Source organism: Leptopilina boulardi, unplaced genomic scaffold, assembly GCF_019393585.1.
Source record: "Leptopilina boulardi isolate dan_hultmark-lab unplaced genomic scaffold, ZJU_Lbou_2.1 LbouV2_341, whole genome shotgun sequence".
NCBI classification, from domain to species: Eukaryota; Metazoa; Arthropoda; class Insecta; order Hymenoptera; family Figitidae; genus Leptopilina; species Leptopilina boulardi.
In genome coordinates this window covers 6,192,890-6,215,067 of record NW_026137909.1, presented here as the reverse complement: position 1 = coordinate 6,215,067, position 22,178 = coordinate 6,192,890, and the positions used below count along the sequence as shown (strand labels likewise).

Here is a 22,178-nt window from a genome sequence, read left to right as displayed (position 1 = left end):
TCAGGAATTGGCTTTTATAACATTTTCCCTTTATTTATATAAATCTACTTTTTTTTTTGTTTTTGTTTATTTATTTATTTTTATAAAATAATTTACTAGCATTAAATTCTGTATTATTTGTATTAAATAATTTAGTTTACTTAAATCAATAAAATAAATTTAAAAATAAAAATAAAATAAATTCTTAATAAAATAAATTTATTGCGTCAAATAATTTTTATTTTTCTATCAAAAAACCAAATATTTGAGTGAAATAAATAAATGAATAGTTTGAAGTAACTGTATTTTTGTTTCAATTAAATATTTATTTGATGGAAATATTTTTTATTTTCTTTTATATTAAATAATGTATTGGTATTATTAAATAATGCATTATTTGTTTTTTAAATAATTTAGTGTATACTAGAATCAATAAAATAAATTTATTACGTCAAATAATTTTTATTTGTATCGAAAAATCAAATAAATGAATTGAATTGTTTTAAATAGATTATTATTTGTGTTAAATAAATTATCTTTTATTAGATTCAGTAAATTATTTACTTAAAGCAAAATTATCTTTTATTAGATTCAGTAAATTATTTACTTAAACCAAATACGATCTATTTGATTCAAATAATTCGATTTATTTGAATCAAATAAATATTTTTTTAGATCCGAAATAAAAAAATATTTGAAACAAATAGTAAATATATTAAAAAATAATAATTTAAATTACTTGTATCATAAATAATTTTTTTCAGTGTAGAAAAATTATTCTTGTTTTTGCTTTTTTCAAAAATTGGAAATTATTCCCACTACTTGGTATTGTTATTAATACAGTATATACATATATGTGTCTGATCGGATAGAGGTCTGGATATTCAAATTGAGAGACTATATTGATGATATCATAGAATCAGATCAAGCGCTAAATTGATGTAGCGGTCCCAAGACCTAACGGTCTCACATTCAATAAGTCAGAGGTGCTCAACCAAATATTTTCAAATTCATAAAAATCGGGATATAACCAAATTCACGAAACCGTACGATTTTACCTTAAATCGATTTAAAACATTTTAATTATATTATATAATTTTTTTTTTTATATCAGAATTTTTTGTTTTTAATTTATTTGTTTATTATTTTCTATTATTTATTATTCTAGTCTATTATTTATCATTTGTTATCCTAGGACGCGCATGAATAAGCTCTAAAACAAATTTGTTAGATGTTATATTTCATATAGAATTTTAATTAGAAGAATATTAATTTGCCATAAAAAGTCAACTTAATCGAATTTTAATTTGCTAGAAGTTAAATTTTACCGAATTTAATTTAACCAAAATATATATTTTTTCGAATATTAATTTCCCAAAAAGTTAATTTGACCGAAAATCAATTTGACCGAAATATTTCGGCTCGAATTTTAAAATTTACCAATAGGAAATTATCAAGAAAATTGTGATTGGTTAATTTTAAAATTGGCACCAAAATATTTCGGTGAAATTGAGTTTATGGCAAAATAATATTCGATTAAATTAATATTCTGCTGATTAAAATTCTATCTAATGTAACTTCTAAAAAAATTGTTTTAGAGCTTATATTCATGCGTCCCGTTATCATTTATTATATTTCAGGGTTGCAAATTTTGAATTTTGGAAAATAATTGAATTTCAATTAAAACTTTGGAAAATAATTGAATTTCAACTAAAATTTTGGAAAATAATAAATTGAATTTTAGTTGATTTTGTATTGAAAATTTTGAAAATAATTGAATTTTAATTGAAAATTTTCAAAATAAATAAAATTTAATTGAAATTTTTGGAAATAATTGAATTTTAGTTGATTTTGAATTGAAATTTTTTAAAATAATTGAATTTTATTTGTTTGTGAATTGATAATATAGAAAGTAATTAAATTTCAATCGAAATTTTGCAAAATAATTGAATTTTAAATGATTTTTGCAAAATAATTGAATTTTAGTTAATTTTAAAAATAAAATTTTTAAAATAATTTAATTTTAGAAGATTTTTAATAAAAATTTTTTAAAATATTTGAATTTGAAAGAGTTTGATTTAAAATTTTTAGAAATAATTGAAATTCAGAAGATTATCATTTGAAACTTTTATAAATTTGAATTAATGAAATTTTTTTGTTACAAATTTCAGACAATAATTGAATTTTAGAGAATTTTCAATTGAAATAATAAATAATTGAATTTTGATGGAGCTGCAGTAAAAAATTTTGAGAAATTGCATTTTTTGAAATTTCAAAAATTATCATTTTGTTGCAAAAATTTAAACATTAATTAAAAAAAAACAATTTAAATAATTGAATTTTTTGAAAAAGTGAATTAAAACTATTTGAATATATATTTGTTAATCTAAAAATATATATTGTGTAAATAAGAAATAATATTTTCTATAATGATTCATGAGAGAAAATGAATTTAATTATACTGTATATACATAATATAATGAAAATAATTATATATAGCTGTAAATAAAAAATTTTTTTTTCAATGCCAGTTTTACAGAAATGATATTGCTGTTTTTTCTCACTGCATTGGTCATCGAGGGAAGCCATGGCCTTGCCATTGGACAAGAGCAATCAGAAAATGATGAATTAGCACGGCATTATAGCACGCGATATTCAATTTATGATGAGCCTTACAAAATTGATTTCAAATATCACAATTATGACCAACTGACACGATTTCTTCAGACTACCTCGAATCGCTTTCAAAATCTCACTGCCCTCTACTCCATAGGAAAATCAGTAAAAGGTATGAAACTCAAATTTTATTTTTTAAGTCAAAAAAGATTTTTATTTTTAAATCAAAAGAAAATTTTGATTTAATATTTTCCAATTGACCGAATTTTCATTTAACATAATTTCTATTTAAAGAATTTATATCATCTTCTGCAAAATACATAATTTTTAATTAGCATAATTTTTCTTAAAGCCAAGTCCAAGTGAGTCAGCACCATCTACATTGAAACTGAAATTTTGGAAAATTTTCAACAGCCTTTTCTTGAAAACAAGAAGGTAAAATGCTTTTTCCTTTATGGATAATTGATTATTGGCAAGATATACACCAGCTAAAACTTTTTTTGAGTTAAAATAATAAAAAAAATTTCATGTCAATAAATTAAATATGAGCACTTTTTTCACAAAAACTGTAACAGTACTTTCTCAGAAATTACAATCAAAAATGCAATTTCCATTTGGAAAATTAATAAACGCTAAAAAATACACGACCTAAGATTTACCAATCACGAAAATAACAAAAAAAAAGTATTTTAACATAACATATTTTACTCATTATGACAGCCGTTTGGCAGGTTATATATGTCACCAGACGTTTCGCAGTTTTGCCGAAAGGAGGAGATTGGCGCTGTTGCTAACCACCTGAAATACATAATCTACCAAAGGGCTGTCACAATCAGTAAAGCAGTATCAATATGTTAAATATTTAATAAAATTTTTTTTTCTTATTTTCGTGATTGGTGAATCTTAGGTCGTGTATTTTTTAGCGTTTATTAATTTTCCAAATAGAAATTGCATTTTTGATTATAATTTCTGAGAAAGTACTGTTACAGTTTTTGTGAAAAAAGTGCTCATATTTAATTTATTGACATGAAATTTTTTTTATTATTTTAACTCAAAAAAAGTTTTAGCTGGTGTATATCTTGCCAATAATCAATTATCCATAAAGAAAAAAGCATTTTACCATCTTGTTTTCAAGAAAAGGCTGTTGAAAATTTTCCAAAATTTTAGTATCAATGTAAATGGCGCTGCCTCACTTGGACCTGGCCTTAAATCTAATTTTTCGTTTATAGAAAAATATTCACTTAATTTCATTGTTACGAATTGTCGAATTTGAGAGAATTATCAAATCACCGAATTTTCATTTGACCGAACAAAAAAGACAGAAAAGTATTGGCGCGAATTTTGAAATTAATCATTCTGATTGGTTAATTTTCAAATTAGTGCCGAAATTTTTCTGCCAGATTTTTATTAGAAAAAATAAAAGTTCTATATATAAATAAGAATACGTCAATTTAACAATTCTGTTAAATGTAAATTTGAAAAAATGAAAATATGGCTGTAGAAAATAATTCTTCCTGTAAAATAAGTTTCTTTTTTTAAAATGATTTTTTATATTTTTTAAATATTTTGTTTAATGAAAATTCAAGGAAATATGATAATAATTCGAATTTTTAAATGTCAGAAATACCAATTCACCGAATTTCAAATTTGTCCTAATTTTTATTTAAACGAATTTTTAATTAATAGAATTTTTAAAACGCCGAATTTTTTATTTATACGAAATTACAAATGACCGAATGAATAATCGACGGAAAGATTTCGGCGCAATTTTTAAAAATTTAACCATTCACGAATTTCTTGACGCAATTTCTATAATTGGTCAATTTTTGAAAATTACGCCAAAATCTTTTCTGTCGATCGTTTCTTCGGTCATTTGTAATTTCGGCCAAATGAAAATTCGGCGTCTTAAAAATTCGTTCAATTAAAATTTCAAATAAATAAAAAAAATTCGGACAATTTAAAATACGATTAAAATTCGTTTCAGTGACAATTTTGTAATATAGAAATTCTAAATTGAATTTCTGTTAAGTAATAATAATAATTCGGTGAAATAAAAAATTAGGCTGAAAGTCAATTCCAGCTAATAAAATTCTATCAAATGAAAATTGACATATAATAATAATAATAATAATAATAATAATAATAATAATAATAATATAAATTCAAAGAAAAATTAATTTTTATTATTATACATCATATGAAAATAACAAAAATTTGTGTAGATTTCATTTAAAAAATAGATTTATTTTTAGACATACTCATTTCTGTGTGTATGTGTCTCTGTGTATATCTGAGATTCGCTTTCGCCTATTCTCACTGATAGTTCGGATTCCGGAATTCCCGATATAGTCATAGAGAGAGAAAGAGAGGACGAGTAACGAGAAATCTCTCACCTCGATATCAAATATAACCCGCCACTTGTTTTTGCGGTTCTTGTTGTTTAAACCATTGCTGGAGGACAACTTGAATTTTTTTTTTCATTTCTATAAGAAATTCTCTATTTTAAAATTTTAAGCCATAATATTTCTGAGATCTGTATTTTGTGTGGGAGAAAAATATATATTTTTTTTTGCAATATTACCAAAAATATTTACAATGTCAAAATAATATTATATAAATATTATATTATTATTATTATTATTATTATTATTATTATTATTATATGATTATTATTATAGATATTATTATTATTATTTTAATTTTTGAACCAAAAAAATATTTCTTTTTAAACAGAATTCTCATTGAAATGAATTTTATGTGATTCGAATTTGTAAATGACATAAATTCTAATTCACCAAATTTTAATTTGTCCGAATTTTTATTTGTACGAATTTTTTAGACGCCAAATTTTCATTTGTCCGAAATTAGAAATGACCGAATAAACAATCGACAGAAAAATTTCGGCGCAATTTTTGAAAAATTTTCCAATCACGAATTTTCTTGCTAATTTCTAATTGGACAATTTTTCAAAAAATTGCGCCGAAATCTTTCTGTCGATTGTTCATTTTGGAATTAGCGCATTTGATAGAATTTCTATTTATATGAATTTTTACAAAACAAAATTTTTGGCTACCGAATTCATCGAATTTTTATTTGTCCGAATTTTTAATTGATATAATTTTTAAGACGCCGAATTTTCATTTGTCCGAAATTACAAAATTGGCCGAATAAACAATAGATAGAAAGATTTCGGCGCAATTTTTTGAAAAATTGTCCAATTTGAAATTAGCAAGAAAATTCGTGATTGGTCAATTTTTGAAAATTGCACCGAAATCTTTCTGTCAATTGTTCATTCGGCCATTTGTAATTTCGGACAAATGAAAATTCGGCGTCTTAAAAATTCGGAAAAATTTGAAATTCGGAGAATTGGAATTTCTGTCATTTAAAAAGATTCGATTCAAATAAAATTCGATTGAATGAGAATTTTGTTAAATTAAAATTCAATTAAATCAAAATTCTCTGAAATAAAATATTCATGTAAATTGAATGAATATATAAAATGAAAAATTCTGCTAAACACAAATTCGGTAGCTAAAAATTTTTTTTATGTAAAAATTCTTGTAAACAGAAATTCTTGTTCAATTTTTAATTGAAATATCACTCTTAATGCTCCTAATATGTCACCTCATGGAACTAATTCAAAATCGTCATTCTGAGGCCTAAATGAGGCGATTGTCTAGAGGTTTCATAACGGATGGTTTAATTCAGTATTCTGCGCAATCAGTACTGCTTGTTAAAGTACCAAATCAGTGAAATGTCAATTGTTTGCCAGTATACTGGATTTTTGACAATTTGTTACATATATAAATATTTCGTTTTATCTCTCTCTCAATATAAATTTCAATCGAGGCTATAATTATTATTAATATAAAAATAAAATTTAGAAAACTATATACAAACTATAAAAGATAATTAATTAATTTTCAAAAATTAAAATTTATTTTTTAAATTTTCGATTATTATTTTTTTGTGTTTAGCAAAAATCAGAAATACTGATAGAAAAAATTAAAAATTTCGAAATTAATAAATTCGAATTTCTATTTTAACGAATTTTATAAAGTAAAATTAAATAATCAAATTTTCATTTGACCGAAATTATTACAAATTAGCCGAAAAAATATCGGACAAAAAAGATTTGGCGGGAATTTTTAAATTAACTATTTAGAAATAATCAAGAAAATTGTTATTGATTAATTTCAAAAATTTACGCTTAAACTTTTCTGTTGAATATTTGCAATTTCGGTCAAATAAAAATTCGGCATTTTAAATTTTCCATCAAATGACAATTTGAACAAATAAAGAAAAAAATAATAATAATAGTAATAGTAATAATAATAATAATAATAATAATAATAATAATAATAATAATAAATATTATATAATTCTAAAAATTATTTTAAAAAATTATTCTTAGTCACGAAACCTGATTTTTTTTCCATTTAATTTGAATTTTTTACTTTCATTTTAGTTTCTGACGTAATTACGTCATTTCAAATAATTTAAAATTATTTTTTTTTCTATTAGGAATTGTAACTTAAACAAATTTTCATTAAAAAAATTTTTTATTTTTATTTCATCAAATTTAAATTTAGCAGAATTATTATATATTTAGGTACAAATATTAAATTGAAAATTCGAGCAATTCTATAACAAATGAAAATTCGTACAAATAAAAATTTTCTGAATTGATAATAATTTTCGATAAATATAAAATTAATGAAATGAAAATTCTACAGAATAATAATTCATTTTCTGAATAAATTAAAAGATGAACAGAAAAAAAAAATGAATTTTTGTTTCAGGTCGCGATCTCTGGGTGATGGTTGTTTCAGCGTCGCCTTATGAACACATGGTCGGAAAACCCGACGTAAAATACGTGGCCAACATACACGGAAATGAGGCTGTAGGTCGTGAGCTGATGTTGCATCTCATTCACGTATGTAAATTCACCGTCCATTGACCTTGTTTGCCTAGCGACTCGCTTCGTTTCTTTTCAGGTCGCTTACTGATTCGAAACACTAAATGTTTCCGACACACACCTGTAACCATTTATTATTATAAATAGCCTCTACTCCCACACATGCAGACACTCAATAAAAAAAAAAAAAAAAAAAAAAAAAAAACACATAATATATTATCTACATAAACATGTACATATGAACAATGAACATAATTTCTTAACTATACAATAATATTTTGTATACAAAGTATAGATGAATTTTTAACAATAATAAAATTTTATTGTCACAAATAATTTTAACTGTCAGCCTAGGACTATATCAAAAATAATAATAATAATCCAAAACTGGAACAATTTGAACGTAAATGGCACAACGGGTCTGCTGGACCCGACGTATTTGGGACGCATGAATAAGCTCTAAAAAAAAAATTTGTTAGCAGAATTTTAATCAGCAGAATATTAATTTGACAGAAGGTCAATTTAATCGAATTTTAATTTGGCAGAAAATCCCCTAAAAACACAAGATATCTTGCGGATATATTGATAATATCCCGCAGATATCCTAGGAATGTCCTATGGATATCAAAAGGATCTCTTAAGGATATCCAAAAAATCGGCGGTTTGGATATCCTTTGGATATCCCATGGATATCTTCTGGATATCATTCTAGGATATCGACCATTGATATGGATATCCTAGGGATATCCTTTTGTTATGAGGGTCAATTTGATCCAATTTTAATTTGACATAAATTCAATCTGATCAAATTTTTATTTTGGCAGAAATTAAATTTGACCGATTTTTTTAAATTTTCCCTAAACGTTGTTTTATAGAATATTAATAGTACAGAAAAGAAAATTTGACAGAAATTTTACTTTACCAGAATGTTAATTTGTTCGAATATTAATTTCCCAGAAAGTTAATTTTTGACCGAAAAATAATTTGACAGAATTCCAATTTGATCGAATTTTAATTTGCCAGAAAATCAATGTCATCGAATTTTTATTTGGCAGAAAATCAATTTGATCGAAATTTAATTTTGCAGAAAATCAATTTGATCGAATTTTTTTTTGACATAAATTCAATTTGATCAAATTTTATTTTGACAGAAATTAAATTTGACCGATTTTTAAATTTTCCCAAAACGTTGTTTAATAGAATATTAATAGTACAGAAAAATAATTTTACAGAAATTTTACTTTTCCAGAATGTAAATTTGTTCGAATATTAATTTCCCAGAAAGTTAATTATTGACCGAAAATTAATTTGGCAGAATTCCAATTTGATCGAATTTTAATTTGCCAGAAAGTCAATTTCATCGAATTTTAATTCGGCAGAAAATCAATTTGATCGAAAATTTGTGCGAAACGTTTTCTCATAGAATTTTAATTTAGCAGAAAGGTAATTTAATAGAATCCTAATTTAGCAGAATTAAAATTTGATAGAAATTTAGTTTACAAGAAAGTACATTTGTTCGAATATTAATTTGACAGAAACTCAATTTGACCGAAATATTTAGGCGCGAATTTTAAAATTAACCAATCACAATTTTCTTAATAATTTCCTATTGGTAAATTTTAAAATTCGCGCTGAAATATTTCGGTCAAATTGATTTTCGGTGAAATTGAGTTTCTGGCAAATTAATATTCGAACAAATGTACTTTCTTGTAAACTTAATTTTTATCAAATTTTGATTCTGCTATATTAGTATTCTATTAAATTACCTTTCTACTAAATTAAAATTCTATGAAAAAACTTTTCGCACAAATTAAATTTCGATCAATTTTGATTTTCTGCCAAATTAAAATTCGATGAATTTAACTTTCTGATAAATTAAAATTCGATCAAATTGAAATTCTGCCAAATTAATTATCGGTCAAATTAACTTTCTGGGAAATTAATATTCGAACAAATATACATTCTGGTAAAGTAGATTTCTGTCAAAATGTTTTTCTGCACTATTAATATTCTATAAGACAACGTTTCGTTAAACGTAAAAAATAATTTATTAATGTTTGAAGCTAATTTATTCTTTTGTATCGAATTAGTTGTATCAAAAAATTTAGAAAATTACTAAGACAGTTAAATCGTACGTTTTGGTAAATTTGTCCAAACTATGATTTTTAATCAATTCCGAAATTTAGTTTTTTATATGGCAAATTATGAACCTATAAACTAATTAAAATTTTAAAAAATGCTCTAAAAGTTTATTGAAAAAAAAACATTAATTTTTTTTTTGTTTTTATTGAGATTTCTATAGGTGGGACATATATACATTGGCGTGAAAAGGTTAATGCATACATAATTTTTTTTTTTACAATTCTTTTGTTTTAATTATATATAATTATCGAGCACAATTTTCACTCTTTTCCGTTCACGTGAAGCGTGAATTCTAATTTAACCAACACAAGATCCTCGGCAGATAGTTAATATTCTTGTGCTGAACCCTTGAATCACTCGCATTCCGTTGATGGCGAATTCGCGTTATAAATACTAATTCGACCCAAGGGCTTTTTGACTCTGATAAATATATTCTGTAAATGGTTTTTGAATTTTCGAATTTTAGTTTTCTAATTATCTCATTTAAAAATAAAGAAGAGAAAAAAAACTACTTTTAATTCTATTTGTGTACTATAAAGAAAATGTTTATATTTAATTTTTAATTAAATTAACTATTTTTATTATTATATTATATATTTATTTCCATATAAACGGGTTTTTTTAAAAAAATCCCTTTTGTACATTAACCTTTAACTAGCACCGTGGGTCCAGTAGACCCGAGAATTTTTTCTCGCTCAAATTAATTGAATTTAAATATTTTTTATATTTTAATATATTTAGTTATAAGTAATTTTCTAAGTATTTTGATACAACTAATTCGATACAAAAGAATAAATTAGCTTCAAACATTAATAAATTATAAATTTCTACGTTTAACCTAAAAATTCACCTTTTATTCTGCAACGTAAATACCTTTTTTGCAAGTCCTGCTGTTGTGGTAATTTTTTCCTTAAAGAATAATATAATCTTAAATTTTTAAGTCATAATATTAAAATTTAAATAACTAATAAATTTTCAAGTAAAAACACGTAACCCTAATAACAAAAGGATATCCCTAGGATATCCATAGGATATCCATATTAATGGTCGATATCCTAGAATGGTCCCCAGGATATCTTGGGATATCCCTAGGATATCCAAACCGCTGGTCTGTGGGATATCAACAAGACATCCATAGGATATCCACAGGATATCCCTAAGATATCCACAAAATATCTATTGGATATTATATAGCAGGATATCCATGGGATATCCTCAGGATATCCCTAAGACATCCACAAAATATCTATTGGATATTATATCGCAGGATATCCATGGGATATCCTCAGGATGTCCGTGGGATATTCTTAGGATATTCACGGGATATTTAATATCTCAACATATATTTTTAAAGGTTAAAATTGTTAAGCTAATATAATGAATAATAATATAATAAAAACAAAAATCTTATGAGCTTCTAATTTATTTTAAATGAAGATTTGAAACGCATTTTTCAAAGTTTTTAAATAAACTCATGCACTTAATGTATAATTAATATTAATAGTTATTCGTTATTTGCGGGGAAGAATTTATATTGTTTAAAGCCAATTTATTTTCCGACCATATTAAGCATATGAATAAAGGAATGAATCACGAATGAGAAAAAAATTAGTTAATAATTTTTCAAATTAAACAACTTTCTCGAAAAACAAGTTGCATTTTATTTTATTTATATAAAATTTAATTCACAGAATATTCTCACTCGTAGTCTCATAATGACTTTAAAAACAGTATCCTGAGAATATCTTCTTGATATCCAGAAGATATACTGAGAATATCCTGAAAATATCTGTGGGATATCCTGACGATATCTATGGGATATCCTGACGATATCTATGGGATATCTGGAGGACATTTATGAAAGTCTATAGAGATATCCAGAAGATATCCTGTGGATATCCTCAGATATCCATGGGATATCCAAAGGATATCCAAACCGCCGATTTTTTGGATAACCTTAAGAGATCCTTTTGATATCCATAGGACATCCCTAGGATATCTGCGGGATATTATCAATATATCCCAAGATATCTTCTGTTATTAGGGAATTTTTTTGATTTTTATTTTTCACAATTTTTTTTTACTGACTTAAAATAAATTAATCCCTGGTAAAACTAATGAAATTTAAAAAAAACACATGATAAGCTACCTCAGATTAAATTTTTGTGCAGAAATATTCAATACCAGCTGTTTCAATACACGTTTAAATACGTCGGGTCCAGCAGACCCGTTGTGCCATTTACGTTCAAATTGTGTCAGTTAAGGGTTAAATTATTTTTCCACTAATAATCCTACAATGATAAAATAGAAAATTAAAATTATTTTTACAGTTACTTGTTACAAACTATAATGTTGATCCATTCATCACCTGGTTGTTAAACAACACTAGAATTCACATATTACCGTCCATGAATCCAGATGGTTTTGAAGTTTCAAAAGAAGGCTATTGTGATGGTTCGCAAGGGAGGTTAGTACATATAAATAATAATTTGTAATTATTTTAATTATTATTTTTTTAAAATTAATTTCTACTTTTTTCAAATTTGTACTATCAAAAAAATTTTTAATTAATTAATACTCTTGTCATTTTTTTATTCAAAACTAAAATGCATTATTGCTCCAATTATTATGAAATGTGTCTGAATTTTTAATTCAGTTAATTTTTAATTATTAGAATTTTTAAGAGGCCGAATTTTCATTTGTCCGAAATTACAAATGGCCGAACGAACAATGGACAGAAAGATTTAGGCGCAATTTTCAAAAATTCACCAATCACGAATTTTCTTGCTAATTTCTAATTGGACAATTTTTCAAAAATTGCGCCGAAATCTTTCTGTCGCTTTTTCATTCGGCCATTTGTAATTTCGGACAAATGAAAATTCAGCGTCTTAAAAATTCCATCAATTAAAAATTCGTACAAAAAAAAAATTCGGTGAATTGAAATTTCTGTCATTTAAAAATTGAAATAAATTAAAATTCTTTTAACTTAAAAAAATTATATTCAAATAAATACTAATTTAATTGACTGAAATAATAATAATGATAATTTAATTATTAGAATTACTTTTTTTTTACGTAAATTTCTATAATCTATATTTTCAGATATAACGCAAGAGGTTTTGATTTAAATCGTAATTTTCCCGATTACTTCAAGCAAAACAATAAAATAAGTCAACCTGAGACGGATGCAGTAAAAGAATGGGTTTCAAAAATTCAGTTTGTACTCTCAGGAAGTCTTCATGGCGGTGCTCTTGTTGCAAGTTATCCATTTGACAACACTCCAAATTCGCGTAAGTCACTTTTTTCCAATTGAAATTTTTCTCTTTACTAATTTATTTATTTAATTTTTTTTAATTTATTAAGTAATGACACTTAAACAATATTTTATTATACAAGCGAGCGTGAAAAAAATATTGCATTATCTCAAACTTAGTGAAAACAATATTAAAATACGCTTAAAGAATTTTAATTAATTTTTTTTATGTACAAAGGAAGTACTAACATTAAAAATCAATATACGAAACATTTTTAGAATTGTGCAATATGCCTGAGTCTTATGCCTAAGTTTCTTAAAAATCTGACTTCAGATTCGTAATCAGCGACCCCAAAAACCCCCGAGTAACAAGTTTCAAGCGAATTCATTTAATTTTTTAAAAAAATGTTCGCCATTTTGGATCCGCCATTTTGAATTTTCAAAATCTGATTTCAGATTTGTAATCAGCGACCCCAAAAACCCCCGAGTAACAAGTTTCAAGCAAATTCATTGAATTTTCAAAAATATATCCGTCATTCTGGATCCGCCATTTTGAATTTTCAAAATCTGACTTCATATTCGTAATCAGCGACCCCAAAAACCCCCGAGTAACAAGTTTCAAACGAATTTATTGAATTTTCAAAAATATGTCCGCCATTCTGGATCCGCCATTTTGAATTTTCAAAATCTGACTTCATATTCGTAATCAGCGACCCCAAAAACCCCCGAGTAACAATTTCAAGCGAATTCATTGAATTTTTAGAAATATGTCCGCCATTTTGGATTTTGGATTTTTGGGGTGGAAGATTACGAATCTGAAGTCAGATTTTGAAAATTCAAAATGGCGGATCCAGGATGGCGGACATATTTTTAAAAATTCAATAAATTTGCTTGAAACTTGTTACTCGGGGGTTTTTGGGGTCGCTGATTACGAATCTAAAGTCAGATTTTGAAAATTCAAAATGGCGGATCCAAAATGGCGGACATATTTTTAAAAATTCAATGAATTCGCTTGAAACTTGTTACTCGGGAGTTTTTGGGGGTCGCTGATTACGAATCTGAAGTCAGATTTTGAAAATTCAAAATGGCCTATCCAAAATGGCGGACATATTTTTAAAAATTTAATGAATTCGCTTGAAACTTGTTTCTCGGGAGTTTTTGGGGTCGCTTATTACGAATCTGAAGTCATATTTTGAAAATTCAAAATGGCGGGTCCAAAATGGCGGAAATATTTTTTAAAATTCAATGAATTCGCTTGAAACTTGTTACTCGGGGGTTTTTGGGGACGAGTAACAAGTTTCAAGCGAATTCGTTGAATTTTTAAAAATATGTCCGCCATTTTGGATCCGCCATTTTGAATTATAAAAATTTAATTTCATTATTAATTTTTGCAATAAAGGAACAATTTTTTATTGTTTGGCATCAAAAAAAATTTACAGAATACTTAGAATTTACACACTTAGACAATTTTTAGTCCTCGAAAAATTGCACTATAATAGATATTTATGAGAAAAATTTTTTTTTCCAAAAAAAAAGAGTGCATTTCATTTTTTTCTTATCGGTCTTGTTATCTTTTTTTTGTCCTGTTTCGTGTAAAGGTCGCTCCCATTAAAAGATGAAAGTTACTTAAGCAACAATATTGGAAAATTGAAAGTTAAGTACACTATTTCGTGGCTAATGAAAATTGATTTTTGTCTAAAAGCTTAAAATTATTATTAATACATTCATATAAAAATAAAATAATATACATAGAAATATTTCTGATTTTAAAGGGAATATTATATGATAAATATGGAAATTTAAATTTGTAAAAAAAATAATTTTTACTCTTTTAACCCTCTAAAACAGTATATAACACATAACTGCGGCTCATACGTAGAAGTATACAACTGGAGTAGAAGACTAACCCAAAAATTATTTTGTTTTTTTTTCAAAAATTTTTATAAATTTGTCTCCTTAAAAAATTTATTTATTTCGTACATAAGAAACCGGAAGATGTCTACCCAAACGGAAGAAATAACCGTAATTAGAAAGTGCAACGTAATAAGAAGCTATATATTTATGGTGCCACGGTCAAAACAATAGGACAATTCAAGTTTAGCATTGTCACATGACAGGATGTGTACAAAAAAAAAAAAAAAAAGATGAACATCCGACCACTTTCAGTGATAAATCTATTACAATTATTATAATATGAAAGTATGTTTAGGTTGGAAAAAATTTTTTTTTTTTTTCATATAATATTTACAGCTATATTAATTTTATCGTATTTTCGAAAATTATTTAAAAAAAAAAAACAATTTTTTTTTTAATATTAATAATGCTGTTAATTTTTCATGCATTCTTTAGGAATATGTCAATCAGCGCCATTATGTGCAGGTATAGTGATATAAATGCAATTTTATTAAATAGAATTTTTCTTTGGACGATTTTTAAATTTTTTTTCCGAATTAGGCATATCTAAGAAAATTTATTTTTATGCGAATTTTAAACAGTATTTTCAGCTCATTGAATTTTTATTTAATAAAATTTTTATTTTACAAAATATCTCGAATTATCAAAATTTTATTTTAAAAGAATTCGAAAATTAACCGAATTTTAATTTAGCATAATTATTATTTAACATGAATTTTGAAGTGAGTCGAATTTTTAAATGCCGGAATTTTTATTTGGCCGAATTTTTATTTGTACCAATTTTTAGGACGCCGAATTTTTATTTACAATTATTTTTTAATTTTTTTGATTTATTCAAATTATTATTACTATTATTATTATTATTTTTCAAATTGTTTATAATTGTATTAATTTAATTACTAATAATTTAATTTAGCTATTTAATAGAATTTTTAAACCCCAAATTTTTCATTTGACCGAAATTGCAAATGACCGAAAAAAGCAAACGACAAAAAATTTTAGGCGCGAATTTTAAAATTGACTAATCATAATTTCCTAATAATTATTAATTTCTGATTTTAGTCAATTTTTTAAAATCGCGCCAAAATCATTTTGATAGTTAAATATTTCGATTACAAGAAATTTAAATATTCCAACATTGTTTGACGTTTTGTTCTTTTTAAATTAAAAATTTTTTTTGTTTGAAATAAATAATTCAAAATTTTCAAAAATTGTAAAATATTTAATTTAAGAATATTTCGGTCATTTGCAATTTCGGTCAATTCGAAAATTGGAATTTTAAGATTTCTATTAAATAACAAAATAGTTTAAATAAAAATTCTGACCATTAAAAATTTACTGAAATAAAACTTCTGGCATTCAAAAATTTGACTTATTTAAAATTCACATTGAATAAAAATTGTATACTAAATTTTAGGCAAATAAAAAAAAATGAAATAAAAATTCGGTTGAATTATACAATTCTTTGGAAAATAAAAATTTAAGTAATGAAAAATTTTGTTAAAATTAAAATTTTATTAATTAAAAAATTAATAACTTGAAAATTCTATTAGGTAAAAATTCGCCTAAAAGAGAAATTACTTCCAATGCTAATTCGAAGAAATAAAAATTCGGTTTCATAAAATTCTATTTGAAGAAAATTCTAACAAAAATGAATTTTAATAATTTTTCATACGTTGCAATTCGAGAAAAAAAATACTTTTAGTTCCACACGTTATAAAAGAAGTCATTAAAACACAGTTTCATAGCAAAAATGATATGCAAAAATTATCAATTTATACCAGATACGTAATGATTTTATTTTTAGCTTTATAAAATTACGATATAAGTATAATTTTACTTAGCGTTAAATTCATCATTTAAAAATTTTAATGCGCATCAAAAAAATATATAGAATTTTTAAGGGTCATTCCATTATATTTCACCTAAAGTCGTTGCGGCCTAATTTTTAAAAAACTTGGTACTTTCAGAAATGATTCTTTATAATATTTAGGAAACGAAATAAAAAGAATTAAGTTTAAATTTTTATTATTTATCTCAAAATATGTATTTAAAGTGGACAAGGTGCGGAAAAATGTCACCTTTTTAGCATTTAGAAACTTTTTTTAAAAACATAGAAAAATTGTTAAAAGTGTAAAAAAATGATTTTTTCTTGTTTAGAATCGATTAATTATCTATTTTTTAATGATTAAAGTAGTAAATAAATTAAAATAATATATAAAATAAGTTTTCAAAGTTGGTCTGTCAAATAACCTAATTTTGGGATTTTTATTAATTAATTATTAAAAAGTGGAATTATTAAATAAAATAAAAACTCACTGAATGTAAAGTATTTGCGGTGAACTATCAAATTTTCTTAGCACTTTTTACTTTTTCCATTTATAAATGTAAAAAATCTTGAGTCGAAAATTGGCACTTTGTTGATTTTTCCGATTTTTAATCGCTTGTAACTCTTTTGGTGCAAAATAAAAACTTTTGAAACCTGGCGGAATATTTAAGTTATATCTAAATAAAAACTCACTGTAATTTTAGTGATGGATTTTGATCGAGATTAGAAGAAAATTTAATTCCAAAAATTGTACGTATATTTCCAGGTTAATGTATGTAATTTTTCGTCTTTGAAGTAGTGGCCCAACTTCAAGTTTAAAAAAATTACATACATTAACCTGGAAATATACGTACAATTTTGGAATTAAATATTCTCCTTATCTCGATCAAAATCCATCACAAAAATTTAAGTGAGTTTTTATTTAGATTTAAATTAAATATTCCACAAGGTTTCAAAAGTTTTTATTTTGCACCAAAAGAGTTACAAGCGATTAAAAATCGGAAAAGTCAACAAAGTGCAAATTTTCGACTCAAGATTTTTTACATTTATAAATTTAAAAAGTACAAAGTGCTAAGAAAATTTGAAAGTTCACCACAAATACTTTACATTCGGTAAGTTTTTATTTTATTTAATAACTCCACTTTTTAGTAATTAATTAATAAAAATCCCAAAATTAGGTTATTTGACAGACCAACTTTGAAAACTTATTTTATATATTATTTTAATTTATTTACTACTTTAATCATTAAAAAATAGATAATTAATCGATTCTAAACAAGAAAAAATAATTTTTTTTACACTTTTAACAATTTTTCTATGTTTTTAAAAAAAGTTTCTAAATGCTAAAAAGGTGACATTTTTCCGCACCTTGTCCACTTTAAATACATATTTTGAGATAAATAATAAAAATTTTAACTTAATTCTTTTTATTTCGTTTCCTAAATATCATAAAAAATCATTTCTGAAAGTATCAACTTCTTTAAAAATTAGGCCGCAACGACTTTAGGTGAAATATAATGGAATGACCCTTAATAAAAATTTAATTGTTTTAATTTACATGAATAACATTTTTTTTTTTATTGTCATTTAATTTACATGACTTTTTATTTAAGACAATTTTAATTTACACAAATTTTTATTTAACAGAATTCTCATACAATTCAAAATTTTATGTGATTCAAATTTTTAAATGACAGAAATTACAATTCACCGAATTTTAATTTGTCTGAATTTTTATTCTGACGAATATTTAAGACGCCGAATTTTCATTTGTCCGAAATTATAAATGGCCGAACAAAAGAATCGATATAAAGATTACGGTGCAATTTTCAAAAATTGACCAATTAGAAATTATCAAGAAAATCGTGATTGGTCAATTTTTGAAAATTGCACCGAAATCTTTCTGTCGATTCATTGTTCGGCCATTTATAATATCGGCTAAATAAAAATTCGTACAATTTAAAAATTCGGACAAACTAAAATTTGGTGAATTTGTACTTCTGTCATTTAATTTAAATTCGAATTACATAAAATTCGATTGAATGAGAATTTTGTTAAATTCAAATTCGTGTAAATTAAAATTCTTTTAAAAAAAAAATCATGTACCAAAAATTGCTTGTAAAATACAAAATCAGGAAAACAAAATTTCGGTAGCCAAAAATTTTTTGTTAAATAAAAATTCGTATAAAAAAAAAATTCGCTCTCAAATTCTATTTAAAAAAAAAAAGGAAAATTCGTCTAAAAACGAATTATTTCTAATAAAATACTTTTTAAAATAAAAATTCTAATTAATGATTTTTTTTTATGTGAAATTTATGAAAAGAAGAAAAAAAATTAAGAAAAATTTGAAAATTAGTATTGCAGATGAATTATGCTTCGACGCCAAGTATTTCTCCGGACGATGATGTTTTCCGTCACTTATCGTGGACTTACTCGAAAAATCACGGTACCATGTACAAGGGCAAGGCTTGTTCTCCGACTCAATCCGGATTCAAGAATGGCATTACAAATGGTGCCGAGTGGTACAGTCTCACGGGAGGGATGCAGGACTTCAATTACGTTTGGAACGGTTGCATGGAGATAACACTCGAAATATCTTGCTGCAAATATCCACCAGCCAAGGACCTTCCTCACTACTGGGACGAAAATCGTGCAGTAAGCATTAAATATATATATATATGTGTCGTCACATTTCCTCATTTCAAGCTTGAAACTTTATTTAAATCTTATGTACTTTATCTCATTTTCTTTATTACACACGTGTGTCTCTTGAGGGATATACATAATTTTCAGTTTTCTGCTTTTATATAAAATATTTTCCTTCTTGCCTTAGTCAAGTTATTTCTTTGACGATTTATTACAGTTGGACTACTGGTTTTTTCGACTTTTTCGACTATTTCCGACTTTTTTTCAAAAATACGACTTTTTTCGAGTTATTTTAATATAATGCGACTTTTTTTTACATTTAAAAAAATTTTTTTTAATTAAAATACGTTTTTTTTAGTATAAAATGCAGATCTTCTTCAGATCTTCTTTATTTCAATTAATTAACAAATTTTTAACTAAAATTCTTCACTAAATTAATTATTTTTAATAATTTTAATGAAATTCGTCACAAATTCAATTATTTCAAATTATTTTTCAATTAAAAAATTTTATGAAATTTAACAATTGTTTAAAATTAAAAATAAAAATCAAATAAAATTACCAAAAATTTTTAATTCAAAATCACAAATTAATTCAAAATCAAATAAAATTCAATTATTTTCAAAATTTTCAATTTAAAATCAACTAAATTTCAATTATTTTTAAAAATTTCAATTCAAAATTAACTAAAATTCAATTATTTTCAAATTTTTCAATTCAACTAAATTTCAATTATTTTCAAAAATTTCAATTCAAAATTAATTAAATTCAATTATTTTCAAAATTTTCAATTCAAAATCAAAGAAAATTCAGTTATTTTCAAATTTTTCAATTCAAAATCAACTAAATTTCAATTATTTTCAAAAATTTCAATTCAAAATTAATTAAATTCAATTATTTTCAAAATTTTCAATTCAAAATCAAAGAAAATTCAGTTATTTTCAAATTTTTCAATTCAAAATCAACTAAATTTCAATTATTTTCAAAAATTTCAATTCAAAATTAATTAAATTCAATTATTTTCAAAATTTTCAATTCAAAATCAAAGAAAATTCAGTTATTTTCAAAATTTTCAATTCAAAATCAACTAAATTTCAATTATTTTTAAAATTTTCAATTCAAAATCAAAGAAAATTCAGTTATTTTCAAAATTTTCAATTCAAAATCAACTAAATTTCAATTATTTTCAAAAATTTCAATTCAAAATTAACTAAAATTCAATTATTTTCAAAATTTTCAATTCAAAATCAAAGAAAATTCAGTTATTTTCAAAATTTTCAATTCAAAATCAACTAAATTTCAATTATTTTCAAAATTTTCATGAAAAAGTTAGGAAATTTTATGAAAAGTACTGGAAAAATATCAAATTTCTAAAAATGCTGCTAAAATTATAATTTTTGAAATTTTCAATTCAAACTTTTGCTTCTAGAAATTATTGTGTCTTTCATTTTTATAATTGTAAGCCTCGTATCGACTTTTAAAAGAAAAAAAAAAGTCATTTTAGTTGATTTACATTACAAGAAAAGTTTAAAAAATCCGGTTTTTTATTTTCAAAATTAATTCGTTGATAAATATTTTGTTATTATAAATTTGTTACTAGAAATTAAATAAAATTTATTAATTCCTTAATAAAAATGTTTCATAGAAATATTTTCAATAAATAATCAATGAGATCAATGAGACAAATTTTCAAGTTTTCAATTCACTTTCAGAACAAATTTTCAAAAATAATTTAAAGTTACTTTAAAAAAAAAACGAAAATTTTTCAAGTCTAATTTATGCACATTGTTCGAATTCTGAATTTCGGAAAATGTTTTAAATAATTAAATTTTCGAAGAATTTCATTAAAATATTGATTTACTTATTTATTTAATTAATTGAAAAAGTATTGAAAAACCCAAAAAAAATTTTTTAATTAAAATTTCTGAAATAATTGAATTTTAGAAGATTTTTAATTAAAATTTTTAAAATAATTGAATTTTAAAGAGATTGATTTAAAAATTTTAGAAATAATTGAATTCGAAAAGATTTTTAATTGAAAGTTTTATAAATTTGAAATTTTTTTCACAAATTTTAAAGAATAATAGAATTTTAGATTATTTTTAATGAAAAAACTTTTTATTTCCCTGAATTGTTGAAAGACCGTATTAAACTAATTAAAAAAAAAATTAATTTAGCGAAGAATTTTAGATAAAATTTTTAGAAATAATTGAATTAGGGTCAACTGGGGTAAATCCGAACGCTTTTAGTAAGTTTCAACAATAACATAAGTTTTTTCTTTAAAAAAAAATACTTCCGGTATTCTGGTGCATGAAGTTGTTACTTTACTTCCATAGAACAATTTTATGGGGTAGAAAAATTTTTTGATAAATTACAATCGCAGGAAACTTAGCGTTCGTATTTACCTCGATACTTTGCAACTTTCCTAAAATACCGGGGTAAATACGAACGCCACTGTATTTCAGAAAAATCTTAGGGAAAATAAATTTAAAGTATTGCAATTGTTAAACTTATATAAAAACTCAAAAAAAATACGATAATAAACCTATTATGTAATAATGCATCATATATAAATACAAAAATCAAACAGGTTAAAAATTAAAATGCATTGCACAATTAAAACCTTCAATAACTTTATCAAATCATAACGGATTTTTGCAAAACTTGGTACAGAAAGTATTTTGGAGTGATTGAATGTAAATACAAAAATAAAAGTCAAATTTTTTAAATTCAAAATGGCGTACTTTCCTAAAACTTATTTTTAAAAATGATTAAATTTGCTAACCCTGAAACCCTCCGAGTAACAATTTTCGAGCGAATCCAATGAATTTTTTAATTCTCGTCCGCCATTTTGAATTTTGAAAAACTGACTTCAAATTGGT

The 22,178-nt window shown here is 24.0% G+C and overlaps 1 protein-coding gene across 4 annotated transcripts in view; it reads left to right on the top strand.

Moving 5' to 3' along the window:
- LOC127285834 (carboxypeptidase M) overlaps positions 1–22,178 on the top strand; it is a 56,067-nt gene that overhangs the window by 14,853 nt on the left and 19,036 nt on the right. For 3 of the 4 annotated variants that reach the window (XR_007843637.1, XM_051312038.1, XM_051312039.1), the window contains exons 2-7: positions 2,511–2,767; positions 7,398–7,531; positions 11,986–12,122; positions 12,758–12,945; positions 15,258–15,287; positions 19,007–19,305. Coding sequence is in view for 3 of the 4 variants with exons in the window: in XM_051312038.1 (XP_051167995.1) it covers positions 2,521–2,767; positions 7,398–7,531; positions 11,986–12,122; positions 12,758–12,945; positions 15,258–15,287; positions 19,007–19,305 (1,035 nt within the window). In the remaining variant the exon portion in view is untranslated. The remainder of the gene's footprint in view (positions 1–2,510; positions 2,768–7,397; positions 7,532–11,985; positions 12,123–12,757; positions 12,946–15,257; positions 15,288–19,006; positions 19,306–22,178) is intronic. The other variant, XM_051312040.1, reaches the window with a different exon arrangement.